At 43.9% G+C, this 25,106-nt stretch overlaps 1 protein-coding gene across 5 annotated transcripts in view; it reads left to right on the top strand.

Annotated features, from left to right (window-relative positions):
- The window catches only part of cep104 (centrosomal protein 104), a 376,777-nt gene that overhangs the window by 194,126 nt on the left and 157,545 nt on the right, over positions 1–25,106 (top strand). For all 5 annotated transcript variants that reach the window (XM_068017520.1, XM_068017519.1, XM_068017521.1 and 2 more), the window contains 2 exons: positions 10,154–10,360; positions 10,853–10,969. In XM_068017520.1, the coding sequence (XP_067873621.1) occupies positions 10,154–10,360; positions 10,853–10,969 (324 nt within the window). The remainder of the gene's footprint in view (positions 1–10,153; positions 10,361–10,852; positions 10,970–25,106) is intronic.

The raw sequence follows: 25,106 nt of genomic DNA on the forward strand, positions 1-25,106 counted from the left end.
AGACATGACCTTCCCTGAACAAATCCATGGTGACTATCCCTAAATAATCCATGCCTTTCTAAGTGGCAGTTCATCCTGTCCCTCAGAATAGATTCTAACAATTTACCCACCACCGAGGTCAGACTGACCGGTCTATAATTATTTGACCTATTCCTTGTACCCTGTTTAAACAATGGTACAACATTCGCAGACCTCCAATCGTCTGGTACCTCTCTTGTATCTGGTGGGGATTTGAAGATGATTCTCAGCACATCCGCTATTTCCTCCCTGGCTTCCTTTAACAAACTGCAATGCAATCCATCCGGCCCTGGCAATTTATCCACTTTCAAGGATGTCAGACCCTCTGGTACTCCCTCTCTCATTATGCTTATCGTATCTAATATATCACACTCCTCTTCAAGTACAATGTCAACATTAAGCCTCTCCTTTGTGAAGACAGAGACAAAAAACTAATTAAGAACCCTGCTCACCTCTTCTGCATCCATGCATAAGTTCCCTTGTACATCTCTGATAGGCCCTACCCTTTCCTTAGTTATCCTCTTGCTCTTAATGTACTGTTAAAACATCTTTGGGTTTTCCTTGATTTTACTTGCCAATAATTTTTCATGTCCTCTTTGCTTTTCTACTTCACCCCTGCACTTCCTGTACTCCTCTAGGCTTTCTAAAGTATTAAGTTTTTTGTGATCGTCATAAGCTTTCCTTTTCTGCTTTAACTTACCCTGTATGCTTCTAGGTATGGGGAGGCGGTGGCGTCGTGGTATTGTCACTGGACGAGTAACCCAGAGACCCAGGGTATTGCTCTGGGGACATGAGTTCAAATCCCACCACAGCAGAAGGTGGACTTTGAATTCAATTAATAAATCTGGAATTAAAAAGTTAGTCTAATGGCCATGAAACCATTGTCGATTGTTGTAAAAACCCATCTGGTTCACTAATGTCCTTTTAGGGAAGGAAATCTGTCCTTACCTGGCCTACATGTGACTCCAGGCCCACAGCAATGTGGTTGACTCTTACATGCCCTCTGAAATGGCCTAGCAAGCCACTCAGTTGTATCTAACCGCTACAAAGTCAATAAAAAGGAATGAAACTGGACAGACCACCCAGCATCGACCTAGGCACCGGAAACGACAACGGCAAACCCAGCCCTGTCGACCCTGCAAAGCCCTCATTACTAACATCTGGGGGCTTGTGCCAAAGTTGGGAGAGCTGTCCCACAGACTAGTCAAGCAACAGCCTGACATAGTCATACTCACGGAATCAGACCTGACAGACAGTGTCCCAGACAGTGCCATCACCATCCCCAGGTATGTCCTGTCCCACCGGCAGGACACAGACCTGCCAGAGGTGATGGCATAGTGGTATATAGTAGGGAGGGAGTTGCCCTGGGAGTCCTCAACATCGACTCCGGACCCCATGAAGTCTCATGGCATCAGATCAAATATGGACAAGGAAACCTCCAGCTGATTACTACCTAATGCCCTCCCTCAGCTGATGAGTCAGTCCTCCTCCATGTTGAACAGCACTTGGAGGAAGCACTGAGGGTGGCGAGGGCACAGAATGTACTCTGGGGTGGGGGACTTGAATGTCCTTCACCAAGAGTGGCTCGGTAGCACCACTACTGGCCGAGCTGGCCGAGTCCTAAAGGACATATCTGCTAAACTGGGTATGCGGCAGGTGGTGAGGGAACCGACGAGGGGAAAACATACGTGACCACGTCCTCACCAGTCTGCCTGCCGCAGATGCATCTGTCCATGACAGTATTGGTAGGAGTGACCACCGCACAGTCCTTGTGGAGACCAAGTCCCGCCTTCACATTGAGGATACCCTCCAGTGTGTTGTGTGGCATTACCACCGTGCTAAATGGGATAGATTTCGAACAGATCTAGCAATGCAAAACTGGGTATCCATGAGGCGCTGTGGGCCATCAGCAGCAGCAGAATTGTACTCCACCACAATCTGTAACCTCATGGGCCAGCATATCCCCCACTCTACCATTACCATCAAGCCAGGAGACCAACCCTGGTTCAATGGAGGGCATGCCAGGAGCAGCACCAGGCATACCTCAAAATGAAAGCAAAATACTGCGGATGCTGGAAATCTGAAACAAAAACAAGAAATGCTGGATTCACTCAGCAGGTCTGGCAGCATCTGTGGAAAGAGAAGCAGAGTTAACGTTTCGGGTCAGTGACCCTTCTTCGGAACTGACAAATATTAGAAAAGTCACAGATTATAAACAAGTGAGGTGGGGGTTGGGCAAGAGATAACAAAGGAGAAGGTGCAGATTGGACCAGGCCACATCGCTGACCAAAAGGTCACGGAGCAAAGGCAAACAATATGTTAATGGTGTGTTGAAAGACAAAGCATTAGTACAGATTAGGTGTGAATATACTGAATATTGAACATCAGCAAGTGCAAACCTGAAGAAAAACAACCTGAAAAAAACAGTGGGTAAGCAATTGAACAAGGTAAAAGAGACAAACGAAAATCCCGTCGGAGAGAAGAGCAGAACTTCTTCAAGGTAGGCATTCCTGGAAGAGAAGTGGCAGTGAATTAAACACTGGTCCAATCTGCACCTTCTCCTTTGTTATCTCTTGCCCAACCCCCACCTCACTTGTTTATAATCTGTGACTTTTCTAATATTTGTCAGTTCCGAAGAAGGGTCACTGACCCGAAACGTTAACTCTGCTTCTCTTTCCACAGATGCTGCCAGACCTGCTGAGTGAATCCAGCATTTCTTGTTTTTGTTTCATACCTTAAAATGAGGTGTGAAGCTACAACACAGGACTATCTGCGTGCCAAACTGCTTAAGCAGCATGCGATAGACAGAGCTAAGCGTTCCCATAACCTAGATCGAAACTCTGCAGTCCTGCCATATCCAGCCGTGAATGGTGGTGGACAATTAAACAACTAACTGGAGGAGGTGGCTCCACAAATATCCCCATCCTCAATGATGGGGGAGCCCAGCACATCAGTGCGAAAGATAAGGCTGAAGCATTTGCAACAATCTTCAGCCAGAAGTGCCGAGTTGATGATCCATCTCGGCCTCCTCCTGAAGTCCCCAGCATCACACATGCCAGACTTCAGCCAATTCGATTCACTCCACGTTATATCAAGAAACGACTGAAGGCACTGGATACTGCAAAGACTATGGGCCCTGACAATATTCCAGCAATAGTACTGAAGACCTGTGCTCCAGAACTTGCTGCGCCCCTCGCCAAGCTGTTCCAGTACAGCTAAAACACTGGCATCTACCCTGCAATGTGGAAAACTGCCCAGGTATGTCCTGTACACAAAAAGCAGGACCAATCCAACCCGGCCAATTACCGCCCCATCAGCCTACTTTCAATCATCAGTAAAGTGATGGAAGGTGTCATCAACAGTGCCATCAAGCAGCACTTGCTTAGCAATAACCTGCTCAGTGACGCTCCGTTTGGGTTCCGCCAGGGCCACTCAGCTCCTGACCTCATTACAGCCTTGGTTCAAACATGGACAAAAGGGCTGAATTCAAGAGGTGAGGTGAGAGTGACTGCTCTTGACATCAAGGCAGCATTTGACCGAGTATGGCATCAAGGAGCCCTAGCAAAATTGGAGTTAATGGGAATCAGGGGGAAAACCCTCTGCTGGTTGGAGTCATACCTGGCGCAAAGTAAGATGGTTGTGGTTGTTGGAGGTCAATCATCTGAGCTCCAGGACATCACTGCAGGAGTTCCTCAGGGTAGTGTCCTTGGCCTAACCATCTTCAGTTGCTTCATCAATGACCTTCCTTCAATCATAAGGTCAGCAGTGGGGATGTTTGCTGATGATTGCACAATGTTCAGCACCATTCGTGACTCCTCAGATACTGAAGCAGTCAGTGTAGAAATGCAGCAAGACCTGGACAATGTCCAGGCTTGGGCTGATAAGTAACATTCATGCCATACAAGTGCCAGGCAAGACCATCTCCAACAAGAGAGAATATAACCATCTCTCCTTGACATTCAATGGCATTACCGTTGCTGAATCCCCCACTATCAACATCCAAGGGGCTACCATTGACCAGAAACTGAACTGGAGTAGCCATATAAATACCGTGGCTCCAAGAGCAGGTCAGAGGCTAGGAATCTTGCAGCGAGTAACTCACCTCCTGACTCCCCAAAGCCTGTCCACCATCTACAAGGCACTAGTCAGGAGTGTGATGGAATACTCTCCACTTGCCTGGATGGATGCAGCTCGACACCATCCAGGACAAAACAGCCTACTTGATTGCCGCCTCATCCACAAACATTCACTCCCTCCACCACTGACGCACAGTGTCAGCAGTGTGTACCATCTACAAGATGCACTGCAGCAACGCAACAAGCCTCCTTAGACAGCACCTTCCAAACCCACAACCTCTACCAACCAGAAGGACAAGGGCAGCAAGTGGGAACACCACCACTTGCAAGTTCCCGTCCAAGTCACGCACCATCCTGACTTGCAACTATATCGCCGTACATTCACTGTCGCTGGGTCAAAATCCTGGAACTCCCTTCCTAACAGCACAGTGGATCTACCTACCCCAAATGGACTGCAGCGGTTCAAGAAGGCAGCTCATCAGCACCTTCTCAAGGGCAATTAGGGATGGGCAATAAATGCTGGCCTGGCCAGCGACGCCCAAATCCCATGAATGAATAAAATAAACGGGTCTCTACATTTGGCCGTTCCACCCTAAATCTTTTTGGGGACATGTCTACACTGTGCCTGTAGTATCTCACTTTTGAATGCCTCCCACTGATTTTCCTTCAAGTAGCTGTATCCAGTCCACTTTTGCCAGGTGCCCTCTCAGTTTATTAAAATTTGCCTTTGCTCCGCTGCCCCCCCCCCCCCCCCACCCCGCAGCACCAGCAATTTAGAACTTTTAATCCTGTTTTATCTTTATCCTTTTCCATGATTATTCTAAAACTAACTGTATTGTGGTCACTATCTCCAAAATGGTCACCTACTGTTACTTCATCCACTTGCCCAGCTTCATTACTGAAGACTAAATCTAGAACTAAGTGATTACTGACAACACAGCCGGCAGCTTACGTCATCCGACTGTGCCAATCTGCGCACATGTGCAGATTGGTTCCTACCCTCTGTGCGTGCGCTGTGTTCTGCAGTGCCAGGACTGGTTGGTGCATGCACAGATGACGTCATCGCAGCGCGGGCAGATGGTGGGGGGATCCGGGCCAGAGAGAGCAGGGGTTGGGGGAGAGGGGGGTCTGAGGAGCGGGGAGAGAGCAGGGGTGGGGGGAGAGGGGGGTCTGGGGGGTGGGGGGAGAGGGGGGTCTGGGGAGTGGGTAGAGAGCGGGTGCGGGGAGAGGGCGGCTGACGACCTTGCTGGTAGCCAGTGTGCTCTCCTCCTTCCTCCCGCCGACCGCTCCCGACCCCCGCTGCCCGCCTGCTCATTCGCTCACCCGCCCGCATGCTCGCTCACACCTCCGCCCGCTCGCTTGCTCACACCCCCTGCCCACTCGCTTGTTAACCCCACTGCCTGCTCTCTCGCTCGTTCACCCCCCCCCGGCCCGCTCGCCCACACGTTCCCTCCCTCTGCCCCTCCCCGGCCCGCTCCCTCCCTCCCCTCCCCAAATGTCTGTTTAATGGACTAGGAAACTGGCATGGAATGACAGTTGCTTGTGTTTTCAGGGTGTGATGGCTGTCATGATTGGGTGCAGCAAGGCAAGCAGATGCAGTTCAAGTTCCATACCTTGGGTCGAAGGACTATTCATTGAGGCAGGTTGCATATCCATGGTGTGGTCAGGAGAATGGTGGCTAGTTACACATTTTATAATGGGTTTTGCTGGTCCTGAGGATTTCCTGAGATCTGTCATCCGGTCAATGAGATCTCAAACCTCTCCTTATCCATTGTCTCTTAACCACTTAGTGACTTTTAAGGTGTTGTGATGGGTGATCTGTTCGGGATCAGGATAACTCCAAGACAATATGGGTGATGAAGGCTCGAAGTTTGTAATCAAGACAAGCCTCTGTGGCAGCCTCGAGAATTTGATACTTCAGCCTGGCAAGTCAGCAGTGCTCCAGGGCAGACCTGATTGATCAGCCAGCCTGATTAACTAATGACTCTTATCACCAAGGGCTGTGATTCTTCTATCTGTGTGCCAAATAAGCATTCAAATTGCACAGCATTAGGGACTCCAGCAGTACCAGGATATATTTGGGGCATCTAAAGATTTGTTACTGCTATCCAGCATCTAAGCTCTCTGGTCTTAGGAATGGGATGTATCTCTATGGAGACACTGCACGCTATATCAAGCAAAATTTCAGCCACTTGGCTTGAAGACTTTTGAAACATGTTCAGGCAGTTGGCTGAGAGGAAAATAGTCCTATGTGGTGAGGTATCCACCTGCCTCCTTGTTATTTCCACTGTAGTTACAAGATTTGTGAATTAGTGAAAAAGGGATTGAACATGAAATCCTGTGATTTTATAGTGTGTGTAGAAGGTGTGGCTTTCACAATCGATTGTCATAGTAATTCTTTAATGGCAGTTATGTTGTAGAGGGATACCCAGATCTGGCACAGCTTTCTCCATTTTGATATTTTTTCTCTCTCTCTTGATCTTAGTTATGCAAGTTTCTATTTCCTTTAATTGTGGATAATACAGTCCCCACAACCTAAAATATCCACGTTTAAAATTGTTTGTCACTTGCCGTTAACCATTTATTTTGACATCAGTTTCAAAGTTGCTGGTTATAGTGTCTTAAGTGTCCTTTTATTTTCTCCAGAAATGGCTGTTCATTCACCATCTGTTTACTGCATTGAAAGTAACAAGTGCCTGTTGATAGCAACTCTTAAAGTGCCTTGATGAGCCTTGTGCAAAATTGCTGCACAGGCTCTTAGGCAGCATTATTGAACCATATATTTATGTATAATGTGCCACACCAACAATTGCCTGTCAACTCTTCCTTGCTTCTTGCTTGAATATACAAATCCTCATCTTACAAAAACAATGTTTATGCTGGACGTTTTGCTCTGAATAAACTGGTCATAAAATCATATATATGGAACAGGCTTTGTTGCTGTCATCGGCTTCTATTTGTGCCATGGGCATAACAGTGACTACATTTGTCTGTCCATGGCAAAATGTCAGATGCAAACTTGAGCATAACTTTGCTAGTTTTCAATTTTGTCTGTAGAGCTGTAAAGGACCAGCTAGTCTCCTTTAAGAGTTGCTTCTCATTGTATAAAACACACCGCCATCAACTTTAACAAAACATTCGTGGAATGATTGTGGGTGTAATCTCAAGAGAATTCATATTTTTACCATAGAATCATTGATTGATTGAAGCACAAAAGGAGGCCATTCGGCCTGTCGTGTCTGTGCCAGGTCTTTGCAAGACCAACTCAGCCAGTCGCATTTCTCTACCTTTTCCCCGTGGCCTTGCATTTGTTTTCTCTTCAGAAAATTATCCAATTCTCTTTTGAAAGCCATGATTGAATTTGTCTCTACCACACTCTCTCATGAAGTCCATTCCGGATCCTAACCACTCGCTGCATCAAAAAAGTTCTTCCTTATTTTACCTTTGGTACTTTTGCCATTCACCTTAAGATGGTGTTCTTGACTCCTCTGCTAGTGGAGAACAGTTTCTCCCTATCTACTCAGTCCAGACCCCTCATCATTTTGAACACATCTATCATATCTCCTCTCAACCTTCTCTAAGAAGAATAGCCCCAGCTTCCCCAATCTATCCACATAATTGAAGTTACTCATCCCTGGAACCACTCTCGTAATTCTTTTCTGCAGTAAATCATTTCTGTGCCCTCTCTAATGCCACCTTATGTTCTTAACCTTCCTGAAGTGTGATGTCCAGAATTAGACATAATACTCCAGTTGAGCCCGGACCAGTGTTTTACAAAGTTTCATCATAACTTCCTTGCTTTTGTGCTTTATGATTCTGTTTATAAAGCCCAGGATCCTGTATGCATTATTAATCACATTCTGAACCCGCCCTGCCACCTTCAATGGTTTGTGCACATATAGCCCCAGGTCCTTCTGTTCCTGCACCCCCTTTAGAATTGTACCCATTATTTTATATTGTCACTACTAGTTCCTTCTACCAATATGTATCACTTCACACATCTCTGCATTAAATTTCATCTGTCATGTCCCCCCTCGCCCCTCCACCAGCCTGTCTGTGACTTCTTGAAGACTTATCACTATCCTCCTCATAGTTCACAACACTTCGAGGTATTTTGTTATAGAGTTATAGAGAGATACAGCACCGAAACAGGCCCTTCGGCCCAATGAGTCTCCGCCGACCATGAACCACCCATTCATACTAATTCTACATTAATCCTTTTTTTTCTCTCACATCCCCACCTTCCCTCAATTCTCCTACCTACACTAGGGGCAATTTTTACAATGGCCAATTTTACCTATCAACCCGCAAGTCTTTGGCATGTGGGAGGAAACCGGAGCACCCGGAGGAAACCCATGGAAACACAGGGAGAACTTGCAAACTCCGCACAGGCAGTACCCAGAACAGAACCCGGGTCGCTGAAGCTGTGGTGCTAGCCACTACACCACTGTGCCACCCTGTACCCTTTTTTGACCAAGGCTATAACATTTGCAATACACCAGTCCTTTGGCACCACCCCTGAATCTAAGGAGGATTGTAAGTTTATGGCCAATATCTCTGCAATTTCCACCCTTACCTCCCTCAATATTCTCAGATGCATCTGATCTGGCCCTGGTCACTTAGCAACTTTAAAGCATCGCCAGCCTTTCTTATCAATTTTTAACCCATCCGGTGTTCCAACTACCTCTTTGTTCACTATGACTTTGGCAGGCTCTTCTTCCTTGATAAAGGCATTTATATAGTAGTCATTTAGTACCTCAGTCAAGTCCTCTGCCTCCATGTGTAAATCCCTTTTTTGGTCCCTAATTGGCCCCACTCTTTTTACTAGCCTTTTAATATTTATATACAGATAGAAGACTTTTGGATTCCCTTTTATGTTAGCTGATGGTCTCTTCTCATTCTGTCTCTTTGCTTCTCTTATTTCTTTTCTCACTTCCCCTCTGAAATTTCTATATTCAGCCAGATTCCCTCCTGTATTATTAACCTAACATCTGTTATACACTCTCCATCTTTCATCATCTGGGACATCTGGCTTTTTGTCCTACCTTTCCCCCTTGTAGGAATGTACCTTAATTATACCCAAACCATCTCTTTATTAAAGGCACCCCATTGTTCCATTACAGTTTTGACTGCCAACCTTTAATTCTAATTTACCTGGGTCAGATCCTTCTTACCCCACTGAAATTGGCCCTATCCAAATTCATTATTTTTACTCTGGATTGCTCCTTGTCCTTTTCTATAGCTGACCTAAACCTTATTCTACTATGATCATTGTCCCCCTAAATATTCCTCTACTGATGATTTGATCCACTTGACCCACCTCATTTCCCAGGACCAGATCTAGCAATGCCTCCTTCATCAGTATGTTTCTGGCCCAACGAGGAAGAAAATTCTCTGAACATACTTCAGAAACTCTTCCACCTCTCTGCCCTTTACACCATTACTATCCCCGTCTATATTAAGATAATTGAAGTTCTCCATCATAACTACTCTATAATTTTTGCACCTCTCTGTAATTTCCTTGCAAATCTATACCACTATATCTTTCCCACTAGTTGATGGCCTATAGCATACACCCAGTAGTGTAATGGTACCTCTATTGTTTCTTAGCTGTAAGCAAATAGATTCTGTTCTTGATCCCTCTAGGGCATCCTCTCTCTCCAGCACTGTAATATTCTCCTTGATCAATACTGCTACTCCTCCTGACTCGAGGCCAGGCAGTTTGTATAGGAACAGAAATAATCAATTTGAATCATCTTAGTCCTCATTCACTCATGTTACAATAGCCTATTTTTAGCAAAGAATTAGGGAAAACTATCTCCCTGTAACCAAAAAAAAAATGTGAAAGTTTGCTGCAGGCAGCCTTAGATCACCAGCCTGCCCTGTTCATGAGGTGTTAGCTGACCTAAAAGATAAAGGAAAGCGATTTTTTTTTTAAAGCTCGCACTGTGGGACTGATGTGTTTGGATGTACTTTGTACGTGTGTGTATATTTATATACTTTTTTTAAGAATGTGAGAAATCCACTACTCAGATAATCTTTTTTACTTTTTTTGCCAGTTTGCAGCAGGGGCTTTGGAAAATACTGCATCAGAGGTCAGAGATACAGCTGTACGGATTGTCCTCGACATGTATCGACAACACCGGAGTGCCATTTTGCTCTACCTTCCACCCGATGATGCGAATACACGCAGGAATGTGCTGTACAAATCGCTCTTTGATGGGTTTGCAAAAATAGATGGGAGGCCAACGGAAGCCGAGCAGCGTGTAAGTTTTACAGTGGTTGTGCTGTACTTCCTTGCAGTGGTGTTTTATTTTATCATCTCACACTATTTAGAAGAACAGTATCTATTTTAAACACCCAGCTTTCAAAGAAGCTAGCCTTTACGGTTAATTTCTCATATAACAAACCTGGTCTCTTGTGCTTCTGCACATTTTATTTCAGGTTTTCAGGTGTGAAATGGGAAAATTCTGTCCCAAAGGCTTTAATAAAATAAGTTTTATTTAATGTAGCAGCAAAATGAACTCTGAAAGTCATAAAGGAAACAGTCACAATTCATTAGAAGCAAGTCAAAAATAGTACAAATTGAATAGCAAAATTAATTCTAAACGTGCCTCTTTTGGTGAAAGGAGTAAAAGTAATGTTGCATGAAAGGAAAAATAATAAAAATTACATTGTTGCAAAGCCATGTGAGAACAGACGAGCAACAAAGAATAACTTTTTTAAACATTATTTATTCCGTTACATGTTTCTACTAGGCACACAAAAAGGCAGCTGTAGAAGAGGCAGAACGGCGGAAGAAGGAGGAAATACGGGCCCTTCAGGAACAGCTGGCAGCATTAAGAGAAATACAGGCAGAGGTCCAGGCTGAAAAGGTGTATAAACTTGACTTGATAAGGTGCAATATACAGTAGTAAAGTAGAGAAGATAAAGTATTGTAACCAGCTTCTTGATTGTGCACAAATGCAACCTTAACAAACTCCTTAACAAGGCTAGAAGAGGGAGACCTTTCATGTATAAACATTGAGCAAAAATGCCTTATTATTAGCAAATGAATACACAAACATGCAGGGCTATAAGGAGAAAACGTGTGAGTGGGACTAATTGCATAGCTCAAAAGTCGGCACAAGCATGATGCACTGAATGGCCTCCTTCTGTGCTGTAAGTTTCAATTATTCTATTCTGCTGATGTCACCAGTGCCCAATGTAACAAAATTACTGTTTTAAATAATATTTATGCCGAGAGGTGACATCTGGAAGGGAAGAAGTAGAGGAAACATTTTTACTTTGTCATTTGTTTTAGGTGAGGTACAGTTCAGTAATTTATTACATAAGAACATAACATAAGAAATAGGAGCAGGAGTAGGCCATTTGGCCCCTTGAGCCTGCTCCACCATTCAGTAAGATCATGGCTGATCTAATTGTGGCATTAACCCCACTTTCTTCTCCCTGCCACCCCTATAACCCTTTACTCCCTTGCAGATCAAAAAATATCTAGCTCAGCCTTGAATATATTCAATGACCCAGCCTTCATTGCTCTCTCAGATAGAGAATTCCAAAGATTAATGACCCTCTGAGAGAAGAAATTCCTCCTCTTCCCTGTCTTAAATGGGGGACCGCTTATTTTGAAACTGTGCCCCTAGTTCTAGATTCCCCCACGAGGGGAAACATCCTCTCAGCATCTACCCTGTCAAATCCCCTCAGAATTTTTAAGTTTCAATAAGATCACTTCTCATTCTTCTAAACTCCGGTGAATATAGGTTCAACCTTTCCTCATAAGACAACTCCTTAATCCCAGGAATCAACCTAGTGAACCTTCTCTGAACTGCCTTATATAAGGCCTTTGCTCATCATAGAAACAGGAGAAGGCCATTTAGCTCCTTGAGCCTGTTCTGTCATGCAGTTAGATTGTGGCTCCATTACTCCATTTATCCACCTTGGTTCCTTAACCCTTAATACCGTTGGCTTATGAAAACTTATCCATCATTTTGACATTTTCAGGTGATTTGATCTCAACAGCTTTTTGGGGGAAGGAGTATTCCGTATTTCCAGTGCCCTTTGTCTGATATCATCCCTGAATGGCATTGCCCTAATTCCTTCCTGAGGTGCAGTGCCCAGAAATGAATACTAAAATGGGTCACCCAGAGCTTTAAATAACTGTAACATAAATTATACCCTTTTATATTCCAGCCCTCTTGTGATAAAGGCCAACATCACCTTTAATTATCTTTTTGTGCCTGACCATTATCTTTTGTATATGGACCCAAAATCACTCTGCTCCTCCACAGTTCCTAGCTTCTCACCATTTTGAAAATAATCTGATCTATCTTGAGTCCAAAGTGGATGACTTCACTCTTCCCCACATTAAACTCCATCTGCCATTGTTTTGCCCACTGCTTTATAAATGCTGCAACTTTCTGCTCCCATGCATCATGCAAATGCACACTATTTGCATTGAACAATTTCTCCTTTTAACTGATCTCACTTCCTCCAAATACAAGATATTGCTATGGGTACCTGCATGGGTCCTAGCTATCAGAAAAACAGAAAGTGCTGGAAATACTCAGCAGGTCAAGCAACATCTGTGGAAAGAGAAGCAGAGTTAATGTTTCAGGTCTGTGACCTTTCATCAGAACTGGAAAAGGTTAGAAAAGAATTAGGTTTTAAGCAATTGAGGGGGCAGGGGTTGGTGGGAAAGAGAGCAAAAGGGAAGGTGTGTGATAGGGCGGAGGGCAGGAGCGATTAAATAACAAAGTTGTCATGGGACAAAGGCAAAGAGTGTGTTAATGCACATGGTGAAAGACAAAGTATTAGTCCAGAGAGACTGTTAATGGCAGAATGATTAGCAGTTCTGACTACATGAAAAATAAACTCATGGTTAAAAAATAAAGTAAAAATAATGTCATGCTAGGCACCCACCTGCCAAGAATGAGGCACATTAATTTTGTCATGAACATTGATTTTAAGCTGTTACTGGAGTGAGGGGAGGACTTGTTGAACAGGTCAGCCGTGGCTGGAAAAGATATTTGTATATTAACAGACAGTGTTTGGAAGGACAAAGCAGCCATTCCCTGACATTCAACCCACAATGGATTTTTGATCACCAGACGTTGAAGGTGGGGGAGCTTGCATTCCAGGTTGACTGCTAAGATGGCCAAATACGCAAACGGGCATGGTCAAACCAGCTAGTCACATGAATAACCTGCTGGGCAACCTGAGTTTTTTGAATTTGTACAGCTTGGGCAGAGTGTCTGTTTTGCTCCTGGACTGAGATGTTACAACTGACCGCTTCAGTCAAAGACCCCAATCAAAATATACGATTCTGATTGTGGTGGGAGAAATGCACTGTTAATTCAATCCCGTCCCTCCACAGATCTCCTAACATCATTTTAAACTTACCAAATTAAAGAAAGACCCAGGCAAATTGTACCATCTATTAACCCCCGAATGAGGCTAACCAAACCAGGTGTCTTTAAATCAACAAATTAGCTGTTTAGTTAGAAAAACTAAACAACATTTAAAATAGAAAACATTTGAGTCCTTTCAAATTTACTCTTCCTAATGAACAATCCTCTGATTAAAGTCCACGCGCAATCTTCCAGGGTCCGATGAGGAAAGGAAAACAGTCCAACACCCGAAGTTTCAAACTACCCTTTCTTCTAGTGATGACCACAGTAGATCAACAACTCGCAATCACTTTCAATAGACTCAATCTGGCTTTAGAAGTTTTGAGGGATACAAGACTGTCACAGTCTAACTTCCTTTCCTTCAGTATAAATGATCAGAGATCTCTGTTTTGGCTTGACTGTTTAGAATTTTGAGAGACAATAATAGACTAAATTCTCTTCCTTCAGTTTCAATCGGCTGAGAGCTCTCCTTTCAGGTGCTAACACACAACTGTCTGTCTGTGACCATTGTTAGAACAGGCTGTTTGCACTATAAGCCAGTTCAACATTAAATTGTAACAAATGTATCTCTCGCTGCTCAGTCCAAGTGGCTGTATCCAAGGTAACGAGAATGTATTCTTTGACTCAGTCTTTAGAGCTTGCTGCCTTAAAGCAGTACAGCTCTTTTTCCAGCCTTAAAGGCACACCGCATTCTTCCCGGAATAAAAAACTACAGGATCATAACACCTCTGCCCCTGGCGGAATGAAACACCATTCCTGGAATGCGTTTCATTCCAATGGGTAAAAAAAATACAAATTGATAAAACGCTAATACATTTTTTCTTGCATTTACAGGCATACACTAATAATTTACAGCATTCTCATTGCCATCCACATAGTTAAATCTATGACCAAGTGTGCGCGATAACATTATGTTTCCCCAAAATGTGTACAACCCTCAGATGATAAGGCTGTGACAACGGACTCCGTCTAAAGATTCTAGCATTTCGGTTCTTAAACTTTTCCACAAATGTTAATGGGTTATGGTCAGTGTATATTAATATCTCCTTATAGTCCTGGCGGACATATACCTCAAAATGTTTGAGAGCCACTAAAAGTCCCAATGTTTCTTTTTTCACGGAGTATTTTTTCTGATAATTTAGTTTTCTAGAAAAATATCCTACTGGCTTCTCTTTGCTGGATTCGTCATCTTGCAGTAGGACTGCACCAACCCCCATGTCCCTATCATCGATTGCTAATTTAAAGGGTTTAGCGAAATTTAGAGCAGCCAACACTGGCTCATTAGTTAGGATTGCCTTTAGTTTTTCAAAGCTGCCTGGCATTGATCTGACCATACTACTTTGTTTTTCTTTTTTTGTAGCTAGTCGGTTAACGGAGCAGCCACAGTACTAAAGTTTCGTACAAATTTCCGATAAAACCCGCATATCTCCAATTATTTCCCATTTAGATTTAGGGATAGGGAACTCCATTAAGGTTTGCACCTTTGTCATCTTTGGTAATACCTGACATTGCCCCACTATGTGTCTGAGGTTAGTTATTCTTGCCTTTCCAAATTCACTTTTTTCCAAATTTCCACTAAGTCTGCAGCTTGTAACCCTTTAAACCAAGGTTTTAATTGGTTTAAGGGTTCGTGCCAGGTGTTATATATTAGTACATCATCAAGATACACAACACAGTTGGGAACACTGGCTACCATCTGATACATTAATCTTTGAAAAGTTGCTGGGGCATTTTTTTAGCCCGAGTGGCATCACCTGGCACTGATAAAGACCGTCAGGTGTTGCAATAGCTGATCTCTTTGGCTCAAGGAGTCAAAGGAACTTTCCAGTATTCCTTTAACAAGTCAATCTTGGTAAGAAACTTAGCACTGCTTACTCTGTCGATGCAGTCTTCTCAACGCAGAATTGGGTAGGAGTCTGCCTTGGTTACAGCATTAACTTTTCTATAATCTGTACAAAATTGGGTTGACCCGTCAGGTTTAGGTACCAGAACTACTGGCGAACTCCAGATACTCTGCTAGGTTCGATCAAATTGTTTTCCAGTATGTACTGGATCTCTGCTTTCACTTAGGCCTGTTTGTCTGGACTCAAGCAGTAAGGATGTCGTTTTAAAGGAACGATTCCCCCTATATCCACATCATGTGTGGTGAAGGTTGTACATCCCCGCTTATCCCTACAAACTCTTGTAAACGTTGTGAAAACCCTGATTAGGTCTTCATGCTGTTTTGCCTCAAGGTGTAAAAGCCTATGGTTTAATTTTCCTAGCCATTCTGTATTCGCTAATTGGATAGTTGGAGGTTCAATCTGAGAAGTTCCTAGGCCTACTTCTGCCTCATCCTCACTATCCTTTTCCTTCTCCTCAGTCCCGATTACCTGACATACCTGTACTGGCTTATTCTCCTCCCTGCTAAATGGTTCCTCAACCACTGGTATTGAAACTAGTGCTGCTGGTTTTATGGTAGGTTGTGGTTTTCCCACCATTTGACAGGTACGGCATGTCCTACAAAATTGTTTCACATCCTTTTTAAGACCTGGCCAGTAATAATGTTTGCTTATGTGTGATTTGGTCTTCCGAATTCCCCTATATCCCGCAAAAGGAATGTCGTGTGCTAACCTTGATAATCGTGGTCAATATTTAGGTGGCACCACTATCTGTTTAACAACTGTCCACTCTTCGTCGGCAGGCCTATGAGGCAGTCTCCATTTCCTCTTTTTCCAATTCAAGTTTTCTTAATGCTATTGCTTTTTCTTTTTTCTCTTTACAGTTCAAGTTTTCTGATTGCTAACTGAATCCTAGCCAATACCACTGCATCACTCTCGGACCTACGTCCTTCATGTCTCTCGTATTCCCCTTCTTGTTCCTCGTATTGCCCTTCATCTATATCATCATCATCATCTTCTACTAATTCCAGATGTTCAGCTATTGTGCCAATTATCTCTGCCTTTTTGGCACCTGATTTCAATTCCAACCCCACTATTGCTGCCAATTCTTTTAATTTGTTCTTAGTTAAAGTTATTAAGTCACTCGGAAACATTCTGCTTTCCCAAAAACGCTGTTGCAACCACTAATGCTATTACAATGGTAGAGACTGTACCTTATTATATAAGAGACCTGGTTCCTTTAATTTCTTTGTAATTGGTGTCAGATTTAGATTCCAACAGTCGGGTTTCCAATTGATGTGATCCCATTATCGAGAGCGATTAATATGATGCCAAATGCAGGACCCCAATTCAAATATGTTATCCCAGAGACAAGTAATTACCATGATTCCAAATGTGAACCCTCCAAATTAGTCTGATTCTGAACCCAGACATGAGCGAACCATCGAATTAAATATGATTCAACTGCGAGCAAGCCCCCAATTAAGATATGATTCAAATCCCAGAGGAGAAACCCAATTAGTATATGATTCAAATCTCAAGCGAGCCCCCAATTAATATGATACGACTGACCGCTCCAGTCAAAGCCCCCAATCAAAATATACGATTCTGATTGTGGTGGGAGAAACGCACTGTTAATTCAATCCCATCCCTCCACAGATCGCCTAACGTATCATTTTAAACTTTCCAAATTAAAGAAAGACGCAGCCAAATTGTACTATCTATTAACCCCCGAATGATGCTAACCAACCAAGGTGTCTTTAAATCAACAAATTAACTATTCAGTTAGAAAAACTAAATTCTTAAACATTACAAAGATTTAAACAACATTTAAAATAGAAACAATTAGAGTCCTTGCAAATTTACTCTTCCAGATGAACAATCCTCTGGTTAAAGTCCACGTGCAATCTTCCAGGGTCCGATGAGGAAAGGAAAACAGTCCAACACCCGAAGTTTCAAACTCCTCTTTCTATTAGCAATGACCACAGTAGATCAACAACTCACAACCATTTTCAATAGAATCAGTCTGGCTTTAGAATTTTTGAGGGATACAAGATTGTCACAGTCTAACTTCCCTTCCTTTGGGTTAAATTATCTGAGATCTCTGTTTTGGCTTGACTGTTTAGAATTTTGAGAGAATAATAAATAAACAGACTAAATTCTCTTCCTTCAGTTTCAATGGGCTGGGAACCCTTCTTTCAGGTGCTAACACACAACTGTCTGTCTGTGACCATTGTTAGAACAGGCTGTTTGCACTATAAGCCAGTTCAACATTAAATTGTAACAAATGTATCTCTCGATGTTTAGTCCAAGTGGCTGTATCCAAGGTAATGAGAATGCACCCTTTGCATCACAGTCTCTGGCTGTGTTCAAGGCCACGAGAATGCATTCTTTGACTCAGTCTTTAGAGCTTGCTGCCTTAAAGCAGTACGGTTCCTTTTTCAGCCTTAAAGGCATACAGCATTCTTCCCGGAAAACAAAAACTACAGGATCTTAACATTCACCAGATGTTGAAGATGGGGGAGCTCCAGGTTGACTGCTAAGATGGCAGAATACACAAACGGACATGGTCAAACCAGCTAGTCACATGGCTAACCTGCTGGGCAACCTGTGTTTTTTGAATTTGTACAAACAGTTTGGGAAGATTGTCTGTTTGCTCCTGGACTGAGAAGATTTCTCTGCTGTCTGCTCCCATCTCTTTCTCTCAAGCCTCTGAATCCACTGAAGACACATGAACCCCAAGAGGGAAAAGTCTCCTACAGCGAATAAGGTTTAAGAAGAATACTGGGCCCCAACAAAAAGCAAGATCTACCTACAATCAAGGAGTCTACAGTGAGCTCGAAGAACCGTAACAACTCTTCAGATATTGCCTCAAACTTTTCCACTTTATTTTTCTTCTGCTCTTTTCTGTCTCTATTTGCATGTGTGCATCGTGTATGTTTGCTAGCGTGGGTGCGTCGTGTATCCGTGGGCGCCATCCGAATTAGAGTTTAAGTTTAATAAATTTTCACTTTTCTTCTTTAAACCCAAGAAAGCCTGTTTGTGCTGGTTTCTTTGCCTTATAATTGGAAAGCAGTGAACAAGTATTCACCAAGGGGGAGCTAAAAACACGGTGTGTTTAAAATTAAACCCTGTTACAATAAGACCAGGTGAAGGCTGAAAGGGAACCCTAGACCTCTTACTCACCTGTTCATAACAGAAATTTGGGTGCTAGCATCTGGAATTTTACCCACAAACAAACGAGAGAAATTGGAAGTGGGAAGCCAAATTGTTCCCAAGCAAAAAAAAGCAAGATTTCAATACAGGTTTTCTTGTGGTTGTGTGTGCTTGAATATTAACATGTCTGCAACTGAAGCTAGTGGCTTCTCAAGCCAGGATGAAGTAACTTGGGATAGGTTAAAAGCACTGTCTGTGGAGGAGCTGAGAAAAATGACTGAGCAGTATGGGATCACTGTACGTGGTAAGGCTAGGAAGTCTGAATTCCTAAGTCTAGTGGCCAACCATTTTTCCCTTGAATCTGAAGAAGTAGAAACAGGGTTAGGAGCAGACTCCGACAGGGTATTGTTAGCAAAGATACAATTGGAACAAAGGAAACTTGAATTAAAACACAGAGAAAGAGAGAGCGTTCCAGAATGAATGTGAAGAAAATGAAAGGCAGGAGAGGGAGAGAGAAAGAATATTCCGGAAGGAATGTGAGGAAAGAGAGCTAAAGCGGCTTGGGTTAACTAGGGGGCAACAGAGCAACCCCAGTGAAAGCATAGCCAATATGGAAGAGCATAAATCAGGGATGGGTACAGAATTGTTAAAACTAGCTCAACTAATTCCAAAATTCAATGAGGGGGATGTAGAAGCATTTTTAGTGTCCTTTGAGAAACTGGCAAGGCAACTAAAATGGTCAGCTGAGATCTGGCCTCTTTTACTGCAAAGCAAGCTAACTGGAAAAGCCCATGAGGTTTATTCCCTGTTGCCAGATGAGAGTTCATCAAATTATGAACTGACAAAAAGTGCTATCCACGGGGCATATGAATTAGTACCCAAAGCCGATCGCCAAAAGTTTAGAACCCTCAAGAAGCAAGCTGATCAAACTTATCTGGAGTTTGAAAGTAAGTAAGTAGCTGGCTTTCGACCAGTGGCTGAGGGCTCTTAAAGTACAGTTCAGCTATGAGAATCTGCAGAGAAGTAATTCTGTTAGAGGAATTTACACACTCTCTCCGACTCTCCATAAAGACCCATGTAGATGAACAGCCGGTTCAGAGAGCGTTCTGGCTGATGAGTTTGGTTTAATTTATAAGTCTGTTTCCCAGGGGAGAACCTTTCCTAATAACCCCCACAAATCCGAAAAGGACAAAGGGTGGGAAAGTGATAGGAGCCTATGCAGTCCTGGGAGAGAAAGGGAAGCTGGAGACACAGGGGGCCCTTCTCTAGCCAAAAAGGAAGGTGCTCTGAGCAAGAGTGAGACCCGGAGACCTGTGTGCTTCCATTGTAATAAAGCAGGGCATTTAAAAGCTGATTGCAGGAAACTAAAGGGAAAACCGGTTGGGTGAATCAGGGCACACCCGCTCAGTGAAGAAGAGAACCTGATGGAAAGCACATCAAAACAAGCTGTGGCTTTAACTGCAGTAAGAGGGAGACCCAGGAAGTTTACGGCTGCAAGTGCAGGAAAATTTAAGAGGATTCCTGAAAGCTGTAAGGTTTTGTGTCTGAAGGGAAAGTAACCCCATACCCCTCGAGTGGGGCAAGCAAGCCCATAGTAATTCTCGGGCACAGAGGCCGCTAGATCCCTTTTACTGGGAAAAGGCCTGACCTTTCCCCCAGAGAGTGCAGTGAACACCAAAATGGTGGTGAATGGTATTACAGGGCAGTGTATGCCTGTACCTGTACACTGGATGCACCTAGTTTCGGGACCAGTGACCATAGGGATTGTTCCTAGTTTGCCTGTGGGCGGGGTTGACCTGCTTCTAGGTAATGATCTGGCGGGGACGAAGGTGGTAGCTCTCCCAGTAGTGAAAGAAAGACCGCAAGAGGTCAGAGAGACAGGCAGTGGTGGGAGACAGACCCCTTTCAGTTCCCCTGAATGTGTAATGAATGAGGCCATGATCAAACCAGCTCCCCCAGAGGAGACTGAATTAGCGCTGCAGACAGATGACAATGAGGTCTGTCTGTCCGAGATTTTCTTTGGAAAGTTAGAAGACCCAGGGAATGAGTTAAATAGATCTTCCCTAGCTGAGGCTCAGCGAGCTGATCCTGTATTGAGAGGGTTAACACAGGCTGCCCAGTCTGAAAGTGAAGCAGAGGTAGTCCCTGTTTGCTACTATTTAAAGAATGAGGTACTGATGAGGAAATGGAATTCTCTTCACAGACCTGACAGCAAGGAGTGGACAATAGTTCACCAATTAGTGGTGCCACAGAGGTACAGGAGAGAAATATTAAGAATGGCCCACAACACTGCAGTGGCTGTGCATGCCGGAATACGAAAGACCAAAGCCCGCATAAGACAGCAGTTTAACTGACCAAAACTCCACAAAGATGTGGTGGAGTACTGCAGGAGTTGCCACATGTGTCAGGTTGAGGGGAAACCCCAACCTGCAGTGAAACTTGCACCCCCAAGTCCTGTAGGAGGACCCTCTAGCAGTGGGCTGGTAGACTGCAAGGGACCCCCGCCGAGAACAAAAGGAGCAGGGACAAGGCTGGCAAAAGGTTAGACAGGGAAGGCGAAAAGTGACCAAGAGGGCAGGTTAAAGGGTCCCACATCCTCCTATGTAAATGTAGACACGAGAAGCACCCCACCAGAGTTGCTAACAGCATTTACCTGCAGAGACAAAGAAAGACCTCTAGGGGGCCGAGAAACAGTGAGGGTGATGCCTCACCTCTTCGACGTGCCATAGGGGAGTGCAGTCGAGTCTGCACAAATACCTGCAGGCAGGAGTGTCCTCTGGGACAAAAGGGAGATCAGCAAAGAATCCTCCCCCACAGTCAGAAAAAAAGCAAACTACCCAACTGCTGAAGTCAAAAGCCTTTGCATGACTCAGCAAAGCACTGAAAGAGAATTCAGTTTAGACCCGCCCACTACTGACTCTTTTTCTTAAAATTACCTCAGTAGGAACAACGACCCTAGGCAGCCACGGAAAAGGGCAAACGGAAGAGAAACATCTCAACAAAAAAAAAAGTACATGATAATTGGGATGCCAGAAAGAGGGCAATTAAAGCAGCACTGGCACCAAGAGAAGACAAGTTGTAATAATTTTTAGGATTTATGAATGAATGAGAGAAATGCATGATTTTTTCTGTATCTTATATTTTTCTCTCGACCCTTTTAATGAAATGCACTTTTCTCAAAGCGCATTTCATTCTGCTGGGTTTGTAGGTGTCATGCTAGGCCCCCACCTGTCAAGAATGAGGCACATTAATATTGTCATGAACATTGATTTTAAACTGTTGCTGCAGTGAGGGGAGGACTTGTCGGCTGGAAAATACTTTTGCATATTAACAGACAGTGTTTGCAAGGTCAAAGCAGCCATTCCCTGACATTCAACCCACTTTGGTCTTTTGATCACTCGACACTGAAGTGGGGAAAATCGCATTCCAGGTTTACTGCTAAGATGGCAGAATACACAAACGGACATGTTCAAACCAGCTAGTCACATGACTAATCTGCTGGGCAACCTGAGTTTATTGAATTTGTACAAACTGTTTGGGCACAGTGTCTGTTTGCTTCTGGTGTGAAGATATCTCTCCTGTCTGCTCCCATCTCTTTCTCGCAAGCCTCTGAATCCATTGAAGACACATGAACCCCAAGAGAGAAAAGTCTCCTACAGTGAAAAAGGTTTAAGAAGAATACTGGGTCCCAACGAAAAGCAAGATCTACCTACAATCAAGGACTCTACTGTGAGCTTGAAGAACTGTAACAACAACTCTTCAGATATTGCCTCAAACGTTTCCACTTTATTTTTCTTCTCTTTTCTGCCTCTATTTACATGTGTGCATCGTGTGTATATCACATATGTTTGCTGGTGTGGGCGTGTCGTGTATCCATAGGCATCAACCGAATTACAGTTTAAGTTTAATAAATTCCAACTTTTCTTCTTTAAACCTAAGAAAGCCTGTTTGTGCTGGTTAATTTGCCTTATAATTAGAAAGCAGTGAACAAGGATTCACCAAGGGGGAGCAAAAAACAGTTTAAATTAGACCTTGTTACGGTAAGACCAGATGAAGGCTGACTAGACACCTTTCTCACCTGGTCGTAACACAAGGATAATGGAGTAAACACAGAAAATGCTGGAAACACTCAGCATACTCCACCTCACTCTCATGCTGATCTCTCTGTCCTTGGTCAACTGCAGTGTTCCAGTGACGCTCAACGCTTGAGGAACAGTACCTCCTCTTTCGATTAGGCACTTTACAGCTTTCCAGACTCAACATTGAGTTCCACAATTTCAGACTGTAATCTCTGCCTCCATCTTGTTTCCTTTTCTTTGCATGTTTCAGTCTTAATCTTGCTTTTCCTTTTGGACAGCAAAAGTTCATCATTCTGCCATTCACACTTCCTCAAGACACATCTTTTGTTTCTTTACTTGTCCCATTACTACTCCCTTTGGCTCTGCGTCATTTAATGTCTCCCGTCTTCCACCCTATCATAGACCTTCCCTCTTGTTCTTTTTCCACCCCATTTCATCTACTTAAAATCGATTACATTTTTTAATTTTTCGAAGTTCCGATGAAAGGTTATTGACCAAACCTTTAACACGGTTTCTCTCTCCACAGATGCTGCCTGGCTTGAGTATTTCCAACATTTTCTGTTTTTATTTCAGATTTCCAATCAGTCATGATAATGGAGTCGTTGATTAATACTGATTAATCTCAATCAATCTACAACAGATCTAGATATGACACAGAGAAAAATATTTTTAAAAAGGCCAGTCATGCTGTGAAATTATTGAACTCGATGTTCATTCTGCACGACTGTAGAGTGCCTAATTGAATAATCAGGTGCTGCTCCTCGAACTTATGTTGATGTTCACTGGATCACTGCAGCAGACCAAGGACAGAGATGTGGCATGAGAGCAGGGGGTGTGTGTTGAAATAGCAAGCAACCGGCAGCTTTGGGTTATGCTTTCGAACTGAGCGGAGGTGTTCCGCATAGTAGTCAGCCATTCTGCATTTGGTCTCCCCATTGTAGAGGAGAACGCATTGTGAGCAGTGAATACAGTATACTAAATTGAAGGAAGTACAAGTAAATCGCTGCTTCACCTGGAAGGAGTGTTTGGGCCTTGGATGGTGAGGAGCGAGGAGGTAACAGGGGAGGTATTACCAGAAGGTGCCGTGGGAAGGGGACGAGGTGTCGGGTGTGATGGAGGAGTGGACCATGGTGTCGCGGAGGGAACGATCCCTTCGGAATGCTGACGGAGGGGAAGGGAAGATGTGTTTGGTGGTGGCATCACGCTGGAGCTGGTGGAAATGGCGGAGGATGATTCTTTGGAGGCTGGTGGGGTGGAAAGTGAGGACAAGGGGAACCCTGTTGCTGTTCTGGGAGAGAGGGGAAGGGGTGAGTGCAAATGGGAGAAACCGTGTGTGTGTCCCCATCCCCCCCAGTCGGCCGCTCGCCGCTGCCTTCCCTCAACCACTCGCGGCCTTACTGCTCCCCTCCCCCCCCCTCAGTCGATCGTTCCCTGCTGCGCCACCCAAAGAAGAGGTGGGGAACGAACCGCCGAAGCACAAGGCAGGGAGCGAGGGGTGACAGGGCGACGTGGGAGCGAGTGACTGAGAGGAGGGAAGCGGGGTGAGGGGGGAGAAGCGTCGAGGCTGGGAGCGAGTGGCTGAGGGAAGACAGTGGTGAGAAGACGAGTGCAGGAGGGAGCGGTGAAGACTAGCACGATGGCAGGAGGGAGTGGGGTACTGTTCGGGGTGGGATGGAGGCAGCAGTCGTGACCATTGAGGGGATTTGGGTTTAATTTGTTTTTTGTGATAAATTGAGCAGCACCATCTTTGTTACTGGCTGCTGCTTGAGACGTCGCAGATAGTGACGTTTCAGTGGATGAGGCTGCATTTGCACATGTGCTGATACTGCACCACCTAGTGATTGCATTGTCAGCAAACGCAGCCTTTCTGTTTTTATTACACTATTTACCTAGCCATCTGCTTAGTGTCAGCAAACTTGAATATATGGTTCCCTATTATTACGACCGAGGCGGCAGGAGTGCACTGTTTATTCTAGTTTCACTTCTCCACAGGTCAGAGCATAGACTTAAATTTTTTCCCACTTACCGATACGGTCAATCATATTTATTTTTATCGCAGAATAAAACACACCAACCAGGTTTCTTTAACAAATAACAAAATTATCAGTTTATTATAAAACAAGTCTTAACCAGTAATGAAGCAAATCATGAAGACACAGATCGAAATATAAAGGTTCCCTTTTTACCATAGCCACACATACACACACTGGTTAACCGAAAAAAAGAGATTTACTCTTTAGAGCTCTCGTACAAAAAAAGAATATGTTGGCCAAATACTTGCTAATTCTTGAAGAAAAAAAGAGAAGATATGAAAAGATGTCAGAAGTTCATTTCTGGTTTGGCATCCCAAATATGTGTAGACAGCTGTCACTGATATCTTCCTAGAACAGCTCTTGTCGGGCAACATTGAAGATCAGTTTCGGGAGTCTTTCTAGGAAAATTGCAGCAACAGAGGTTTCAGGCAGTTTCTTACACTTGCTTCTCAATCCT

This window comes from Heterodontus francisci, chromosome 37, assembly GCF_036365525.1.
Source record: "Heterodontus francisci isolate sHetFra1 chromosome 37, sHetFra1.hap1, whole genome shotgun sequence".
Lineage (NCBI taxonomy): Eukaryota > Metazoa > Chordata > Chondrichthyes > Heterodontiformes > Heterodontidae > Heterodontus > Heterodontus francisci.